We start from the raw sequence: 9,766 nt of genomic DNA on the forward strand, positions 1-9,766 counted from the left end.
ACTCTTAAGTAGTATAGATTCAACAAGGCTTGGAAACAGTTCTTAGATTTTAGTTCATATTGATATTAACATTTTCAATATAAATTATGGTTGCGGTAGTCTGGAAGCAACTCACTTTTCTATTTTAAGCAAAGCACCCTAGACAAATCATCCATCACAGATCAAACACTTATTTATACCTTTGGGCAATTTTAAAATCACAAATTAATGTGAAAGGTTTTTGTGAGGAGCTAGATAACCAGGAGTTTACCCATACACAACCCCCCCCCCCTGCAAACTCAACAAAATGGCTGCTCGTGCTCTAGAATATTCTCTCTGTGAGGCAAAGGTGCTTTAATTTCAATATCAAGTTCATGAATATAGATTAAATCAAATTTAAATTAGAATTTTTCCTCCTGTACAGTGTACTTTGCACTGCAACAAAGAAAGTCTAAATTTAAAGGTTAACATGGCACTAAGGGCCACATGGAGAAGTGATCATTGGCGCTCTCGCTTCACAGCAAGGTGATGTGTTCAATTATACAAACTCATGAATGGAGTTTGCATGTTCATGTGTGTGTAGTTTCCTCCCACAGTCCAAAACATGCATGTGAGGTCAATTCGTGACCTTGAATTGCCCCTGGGTGTGAATGTGAACGTGAGTGTGGGTGTGGGTGTTTGTCTCTGTGTGTTTGTCCTGTGATGGACTGGCGACCTATCCAGGCGTATCCAGCACCCCAGAACATGGATGAATGTATTATTGCAATAGTTTACTGGTGGAGCCCACTCGGTATGTTATTTGGTTGTTTGTGGCCCCTGAATAAAAATGAGTTGGACACCCCTGATATGAAGAAACGCATGTTGTTCTTTTTGATTTTATGACTTCAGAATCTGGACAGTGATGAATCATAACGTTACACTGAATTAAAACCATTCCAATGAGTATTTTGTGAGGGGAAGTGGAACTTAAAGTTAACAAAGATGTCACTGATAAAACTAGAAAATTCCAGACAAAATAATGTAACTACCTTTTTTTTTTGCAATTTAATTTGTCGTTGACAAAAGTCATGGCAGCCTCAAGATTTTTTTGTAACTTTATTGCACAAATATGGGACATCAACACAATAAACACAACAAAAACAAACAATGTTAACAGACAGTGCTCACAAATAATATATTCATACAATCTTAAGCTTTATGACCGGTACTTAAAGTTTGGAACTGTCAGAAACACAAATGAGAATTACATATTAATGACAATCGTATAATAATAAAAAGTTTTATTGCTTTTTTGTGTTTATGTTACTTAGTTTTTTAATGTGTTCTTTAATTTCAATATGGAACTTAATAAAATTTGAGTTTACCTTTGCTAATCTGCATTTGTGAACGTGAAATTATATTAAATTAGATATATTAAATTAAATATAAATGCTATGTCTTTATTTTTGTAATCATAATATCCAATTATACTTCCAGAATCAATTTGAACGTGATGTTTAGTTTTATGTAATTCTCAATTTTAGTCCATAGGGTATAAGGCAAGGCCCCAAGAGAACTACAGAAACGTGCCGCTCAGTGACGTCGGACGCAGGCGTGTGACGTCACTCGCGGAGGGATCGTTGTCAGCAGCGAGAAAGCAGCAGACCTAACGTTAGCTCAGACACTCGGGAGGACAGAGGCACATCCAACTGGGGAAGACGTTTCTGCACGCCAATGTTAACTTTCGGATAGTAACGCTTTTTCCCCCCCACCCGCTAGACTGTCTAGCGTTTCTGGGACTGGCTTTCGGCGTTCCTACTGGTGTTCTGCAGGTGGACAAATAGCCCACAAAAAAAATGTCGTCTCCAAGTCCGGGTAAAAGGCGAATGGATACCGATGTGGTGAAACTGTATCCTTTTCTGACATAAACAACAGTCTCAGTCGCTGTCTAGTCAGCTATGTCCTGATCTGCTGGGCAGGAGGGGGGAAGAGATCTGACCCGAGCAAACTCGATTGCCTGGGCTTGTGTTGTGAGCTAAAGCAGGGAGAGAGAGAGAGAGCGAGGGGGAGAGAGAGAGGCAGCTTTCGCTGTGAATGACTGCTATTTTGTGTAAACAACATTTTGCTAGCAAAGCCAAGCGTTAGCTATTTCTGTCCTGCGAGCCTCCTTCGGGACAGCTGTATTAGCTAATCACATCGGCCACGGCTCCTTTCAGCATTTTTCACGACACTATATTGTTCAACGTTAGCTGTCATACTTGTTATTGATGTGTATTTTTAAGGAAGAGAGAAAAAAAAAAAAACAACCACCACCGAGCAGACGCTATTCTCCTTCACCAGGACTGTCTTTCATCTTGTTGCACCAACAGACCGAGCAGCCGTGTTTTAAAATAGGAAAGAAGGGGGGGGGGGGGGGGGGACACATTTGTCTTGTTTTCTTTCTTTGTCCAGCTCGGTTGTTTTTTTTGTTTTTTTCTCCATGGGAGTCAAATCAAACTAGCTCGCCACGCGTTGACACGGGAGGCTTGTTTACATAACGTTTAAAAACGCTGCTGTCTTTTGTTCTGCTCATAAAACGTTGGCGTTGCTGCTGCGTGTGTAGAAATCTGCTCAGCTTCGCCTCGTAGCGACACTTAAATGGTTTATTTAGAAATTGATTTTTGTGTGTGTGTGTGTATGTGTGTTGTTGTGTTCTGCATCTGCCAGTTGAAATGTTGCCTTACAACGTCTCTGAGCTGGGCAGGCTAGTCTTGGTTAATTTCAACATCAAAATGGCCACCTGATCAGTGTGCCTCACTGTACTTCACTGTCTGCAGTCAAAAGTACATGTTTGGGCAGCTTGTGTCGTTTTTGACTTGTTTTGTAAAATGTTAGGTTTTATTTTGGTGGTGGTGTTGTTGTTGTCAGCAGCTGTCATGTGCTTGTTTTCGCAGTGGAAAAGCTTGAACTTTTCAGCACCATCCAGTGTGTTCTGTTCAAGTTGTAGTCACCATGTTTACTTTTGTAATGCTGATTCATTTGTTGAGTTAAGCTGTAACAAGGAGATCTGTAAGGGGGGGAAAAAAGACAAAAAGTGAGGCATAACAACATATTTCCACTTGTTAAATGTTCTGGAAGAACTGTATGAGCGTTTTTTGTTATGTACCTTGTGTTTTTTTTTGTCCCAGCACAGTGCAAACCAGCTTAATGATTGGGTGGCCTGTTACTAGCCGGAAACCACAAGAGGGAGGGACTTAAAACAGCTGATGGGATGGCAGTAAAGCTTAGTGAAATATGGGTTTAGCAGTGGGCTGGTCAAAATTAAACTAAAAACAAGGAGAAGTTGTTCCAACAGGTTTGACATAATTGTAAACAAAGTAGAAGTTTGAAAGTGTCGGCTTTGTTGCTTGATTCTTCCTCTCACACAGCTGACTCACCCAGCTACATAATGTCACACACAGAGGTGAACAATACCGGTCTTTTTGTCTGTAACAGTGACTCAAAAAGTTATTTTTCTAGCAACATTTTATTGTTCTTTGGCTGAATGCCAACGGCATTTCCCCCCCCCCCCACATTTGACAGATGAATACGGTGCTTGTTTAAGCAGGTCTGTCCTTCCCCCTTCTCGACTTCTCACATGTATGGGCTGCGGCAGCTGTGTCAGAGTGGCGAAATAGATGGAACAAGAGTTTGTGAGGATTGCAGTGCACACACACCCTGACAGCGGTGGTGACCCCCCCTCCCCACCACCACCACCACCACCCCCACTAATGCTCGAGTGACTTGACTGACAAGCAAGAGCAGGTTTGTTGTGTGCCACCTGCTCGGTCCTTCACAATGATCTGTGTGTGTGTTTGGCCATACCAAACCGAATCAATGGTCACTAACTTCAGGAACTTTCCTATGTGTTGATATAGAGTTGGATTACAGTGATCATGGGTCTCCTACTAACTGGGCACTTTTGTGCATGTGTATGTGTGTGTCAAGAGGTCATACGACAAGCGGCAGAAATCTTATTCTATGCTCCCAGTCCATTCCTTTTTTTTTTTTTTTTTTTTTTAAACCGCTGTAAGCTAAACCTGAAACTCACACCGGCCTTCACGCAGGAGCAACTTCTGAGTGGCCTCATGCATTCGTTTACTGCGGCTGCTTGAGAGCTGAGAATCTGGAGCGAAGGCCGTTGGGGGAATTTGCGAAAAATGAATGTCATAATGACCTTAACATGTAGTGCAGTATCATTGGATTTAAGCTTTTTCTTAAGCCGGATACATGGTAGACTCTGCTTCATATTGACATGTCGGTAGAAACAATTCTTCGTAGTTCAGTGATGTGTTGGGCTGTATTTTCTGCCTTGTGTGGTTTCATGTTTATTGACACGGCTTCTCCAGAACGCGCAACCGCTTTATTACAAAGTTGTAGTCTCAAGTGGCAACAGACTATTTATTGTCCACGTCTTGACAGTCTGAATTCCTTCATCATAACAGAGCCTCAATTCCTGTGACCTGCCTAACTTTTTGGTAATTTGGTCTTCTGCGCCGCTGTTGGGACATGTTGTTTTCATATTGGTACATGGTGTTCTTGGAAAGGGATCTTGACGCAGCGTGTCATTTCAAAGGGCTTTACGTCCAGTTTGTTGTGTCGGGTTGACTATGCGTACTGTGTAGGAAGCCGTGCGATTATTTGCATGTATTCATCTTCGCTCCACTCGTCTTACATATGCTTTTCAAGCAGTATCCGGCTGAAATCTGAGCGTCGGTAAATTACAAAGCACTGAGCCTTTTGTGAGTGCCGACACAAGCTGTTGTGTCTGGCTTGTGAATGTAATGGAATTGCAGCAGAAAATAAAGTTTTTTTGTTTTTTTTTAATGTCTAAAAGTCTATTTACCAATGAGTTTAAGAGGAATCTAAATTTTAAGAGTTGAAATATGAACTGGGATTTAAAAAAAGCATTCAGGATTGAAATGAGATATAGATTTGTTAAATGTGAGGCATGACATTCACCTTAAGGCATTTAGTCCGTGCAACACAAGCTAGAGCGAGTTGGGGGGGGCTCCGGTTTAGCAGGATGTAGCTGGTGGTGTTGTCTCCCTTAGATATGTTAAATAAGGAGGTATTAATTTGGTCTTTAACCTTTTTTCCACCCGTTGAGATAAAGCCATGTTTTCATTCGGGGATGTCGTAACCCTTTTTGTGAAGCTTCTCTTCCTTCGTCCATATTTTTGTTCATCAGGGCATGATCCCTCGGACGTGAGCTGCGCATTTGTCCTCGTTTTGAAATCTCATTTATCAGAGGGGACTTCAGGATATGATGACAATTTAAATCTCTGCTGTAATTTTCATTTGCTTCTTGAAAGTCGGAGGGTGATTCCATAACCCTGTACTTAATTATCGACACTATTGGGAGTTGTTGGGAGTGGTTCGAGGAGTGGTTATTCTGCACCGGTATGTGTCACGATACCTAACATTAACATATTCTAAGCTTTACCCTCAAGTGACCTCAGTAAGTAGGTAGGTGTATCTTATGTGTGGCGTTTTGGCTTTCGCGTGTCCTCTTCAGGAGTCCTCCAGCATCTTAAACTTGGCCTTTTTTGTAATCCTGATTTATTAACCTGCCACAGTCGCAGGCTTGTTCGGGCAGGGTTCACCTCCTCTCTTCTTCTTTTTTTTTTTTTTTTTTGAACTGTCCTCTCCACCGCCCCGAAGTGGAATACCAAATCCTGCGCTTTATCTGCTCCTCGCTTAGCGTTTTGCCCCCATTGTGCCCTTTTGACGTGACATCCGGACAGCATCAGCAGTGGGGTCTTTTGTGTCCCCGTTTACAGGAGCCCCTGTGACCTCCACCTCCCCGCTGCTGTGTCAGACCATGTCACGGGCAGCTAATCTGCACTCGGCGCTATTATGGCAGGGATGAACCAACTCGACCATTACTGTAGGGAAGGAACTGGCAATTTTCTGCCCTTTCCCGACCAAACGACTGATTCGATGAATAATGACTCCATGACGAGAGATAGGGGATCATAAATTAATAACATGCTTTCTCAGTTTTGAAGCTAAGAAGGTTACAAATAAATCTATGTTGGTTAACAGAAAAAAAAAGCACAAGTTTCAGATATTTTTTTTGTACAGAATCAGAGGTAAATCTCCATTCTAGTTCAATCACAGTTGTAGCTTCCTTTGTGTGTTCGGGTATTGGCCTTATTATTCAGTGCTAATGTTAAAAGGACCTCACATGTCCTCTGAAGTGAAGAACCGCACATGGACTGGCTCAAAACGACAAATGGAATTCCTGTTCTTCTGTGGAGGTTCATGTGTTGCACTGTGACTGGACACATCTTGGACCGTCTTCCTGCTGATTCTGACAAGACTCCATGTTCCAAAAGTAGGGAACATTTTTTGGCACTGTGACTCTTAGATCTTTTGTCCTTCTGACTGAGAGTCGTCTGTTCACTCCCAATCTCAAGGATCTCTTGTTGTCTGGTCTGAAAGCACGGCCGTGTGACGGGTTCGACTTCTCTTTGTCTGCATTCGGTGTGCGTTTGCCTTTGTCTGTGGCCATGCAGGTATGTTAAGAAATTAATCTTCATTGAATTACCTTTGAGCTTGCACAGAGCCCCCCCCCCAATCTTGATTGACAGTCCTGTTTTTGGGGTCCGGGAGCAAAGCATCCCTGACAGTAGGAGATTTGAGGCCCTCACTGTTAATCCCATAGTGCAAACATTGAAGCTTCCTGCACGCATGGCTGAGCTCCCTTAGAAAAACAGATGGACTGAAGTTCCTTTCTTTGTTTTGCATGAATTTTTTTTTCTTTTTCTTTCTGGCACCGGGCAGCTTGGCCTGCCTCTGACACTCACATGCACAAGTGCTTTAATGTGGAAAATCGAAGGAATGACCATGAGGTGAAGAGGCGTTTGGTCATATGGGACAGTGACACTGAGTCTGTTTGCCAAACAACCTGATATTTTGTTTGCATTGAAACTGTCTTTGTGTAAAGGAAGAAAAAAAGAAAAAGGGACTTATCAAAAAAGTGCAACCCTTCCTATCCACACCCTCAACTCGGTTTTTATCAGCCGATGTGCTGCTGTGCATTGCTTGTCTGTGAATAGTTGATAAAATTAGATGTGCTTTTCCTCCACCCGTGTCAGGTTAGTGGCCTCCTCAACAAGTCTGTTGACATTTTGGTTTGTGGGTTTGTTTGGTTTTTTTTTCTTCTTTTTTTTTTGGTCTCTACAAATGACAGCAAATCTAGTCTCATCCGTCAGATTTGCTCATTAGACGGTTGTTTCGGATTCAGGCCGCTGTCTCTCCTGCGCTGGCACAGTTTTCTCTTCATTAATGATCTTATCGTTTGTACGTACGCGCACGCGGGCCCAGTCGCATGCGCGTACACATCGGGACCTCTGTGCTTCTGCTGTAAATAGACTGTTGATTTAGTGAAAAGGCTGAGAGGAGGAGCAGCTGAAGGATTCACATTTGATTGCAGTGGGTGGGCTCTCATCCCTCACCAGCGAAGACAAAGAACTTCGCTCGTTCAGTTCTGCGCCCTGTCAGCTCTCACGCTGGGAGGTAGCCATCAATATATCGCATGGCGCGCATGGAAAAGAGACCAAATCTGCATCACAAAACGATTAAATATTTTGCAGGAGTTTTCATCTCGTGCTTTTTTTATGGTACATTTTATAAAATAAGACAATTTTATTATTATTCCTTCGCTTTAGAAAAGATCATCCAGAGAGTAGAAATGCTATACAGCCGGTGAAATGTGCACAGGCTATGCATTTTACACTGTTAAAATAAAAAGAAAAGATTGATATTCATCTTTTTAATTAACTCCCACAGTTGATTACATACAGCAGCCTTTTCTAACATGTTGAACGTGAACAAAGCAGAAACGAAAAGCAAGTTATTCAGGTCATTTACTTCCTATCCACCTTCCATTGAGTGCAGCACTTCACAGCTACCAGACGTTTACACGTGGATTCCAGTGAGTTAGGCCTGTGGGGGCCATATGTCTATTGATATGTAAAACCCGGCTGCAAGATTTCTTTCTTGCACAGACCGCACACGCTGGCCCTCCATCAGTATGCAGACGCCCCAACGTGTCAGAAGGAGCTGGGTGCTTCAAGAACAGGCGGTTTAAACCCGGCCTGCTTCCACAACGCTGCCCTCGAGACGATGGGCAATGTTTTAAACGTCTCGTGGTTTTGCACCCGCGTCAAGGGAAACACTTCTCACAAGACCCGCAGCATGTCGACATTAAACACTTCTTGCTTTGTTTTGCAACGAAAAGTGGGGAAATAAGAAGATGCGGCTTATGTGGGAGTTTTCTCTGCTATTTACTACTTCAGTTTGTAAGTAAATTCACTGACAAAAACATGCAGTAACCTGTAATGTGGTGTCACCAAAGCTTCCCACTCGTATATCTACAATAATCTTTGTAATCAGTGTCTTATGGTGGAACTTGCCTCACGATGTGATCCAGTCTAGTTTCTGCTTTTGGTTATTTTCATCCTGGAGATAAAATACTAAAATGTAAGATACCTGCTGCCATATCACTGTTACTAAAAATATAGTGTGCCAAATGTATTCATGGGAAAAGGCAGTTGCTTGCTTCTCTTGAGGTTCATTCTCATTTTCATTCCCACTTAAGCGCACCAAATTATCTGACTGCCATTTAGAGATGGTTTCAAGGGGGTTTTGACGAGAGAAGTGGTTTAGCCGGGCTCTAAATTGACATTAAAAATTAGCCGTGTCTTTCTTAAGGGGCACTAAAAGAAGAGGGGAACCTCCTGAGACTGTGCGAATCACAGAGTGAAGGCGTGGGTCAGCGAGGTTGTGCTGGCGATGACTGCAGGGAAGAGCGATGTTTGTTTGGTGTGGAGCTGATTAAATCACACTCGCCGCAGCAACACTCTGCCTATCGCTGTGCCGTGCCTGCTGTGGCAGGATGGTTGCTGTGCTACACTAGCTGCCTCTGTGTTCAGGCAGTAGAGCCGAGTAGACTGGAGGTCACACAGTAATCCCGCTTGGCTTGGTGCAGCGCACTAACACATACAGAGTTGAATGCACAAACGGCCACGTTTAAGCACAGGATTGGACTTTAGAAGGAGCATTGCACATGTATAGATAAAGGTGGAGGCTCCAAGAGATTTCACCCAGGCTAACCTTCTTAAACTCAGTTTCCCCCTTAAACGCGGGTAATTGTTTTCGTATCTCAACTTCTGAAAGTAATGAATATGATCATTTTTCATTTCTGCTGGCGGGTTATATTTGCATACGTCGGTAGAGGAAGTCATACACCCCGAGGACAACTGCTGCTATATTTCCTGCCTTTCATCTGCAAGGCCTTTGATTTCACATTGTAGTTATGATTGGTGTGCAAGAGGGGGACAGAAAGTGAGAAAGGAGTTTCTCGTTATGATACAAACATGTGCTCTTCAATACATTGCTCTCTGTTTAAGTTATGGTCTTGCATGTTAACCTTATCTGGGCTTGTGTAAATTGTGCTGAGCACACATTTTTAGTTCAGGGGCCATACACGGTCCAAGTTTGATCTGGAGTGAGATTGAAAATGATGGATTTTTAAATCCTGATGTTTATTATTACGGTCATGAGTGACATTAAACATAAACAAGTTGAATTTTTTAAGAAAAATACCTTCAGTTTTATCATTAGGCCATTTTTGAGAACATCTCGGCTATATGTAATGTCCACCTCTCTCTCTCTCTCTCTCTCTCTCTCTCTCTCTCTCTCTCTCTCTCTCTCTCTCTCTCTCTCTCTCTCTCTCTCTCTCTCTCTCTCTCTCTCTCTCTCTCTCTCTCTCTCTCTCTCT

The 9,766-nt window shown here is 42.6% G+C and overlaps 1 protein-coding gene across 1 annotated transcript in view; it reads left to right on the plus strand.

Moving 5' to 3' along the window:
- The first annotated feature begins 1,651 nt into the window (after window positions 1–1,651).
- ube2h (ubiquitin-conjugating enzyme E2H) overlaps window positions 1,652–9,766 on the plus strand; it is an 8,856-nt gene continuing 741 nt past the window's right edge. Inside the window, exons 1-2 of the mRNA XM_080518600.1 lie at window positions 1,652–1,867; window positions 6,350–6,497. Of these exons, the coding sequence (XP_080374726.1) occupies window positions 1,815–1,867; window positions 6,350–6,497 (201 nt within the window). The 5' untranslated portion in view covers window positions 1,652–1,814. The remainder of the gene's footprint in view (window positions 1,868–6,349; window positions 6,498–9,766) is intronic.

Source organism: Blennius ocellaris (genome assembly GCF_963422515.1).
Source record: "Blennius ocellaris genome assembly, chromosome: 22".
Classification (NCBI taxonomy): Eukaryota; Metazoa; Chordata; class Actinopteri; order Blenniiformes; family Blenniidae; genus Blennius; species Blennius ocellaris.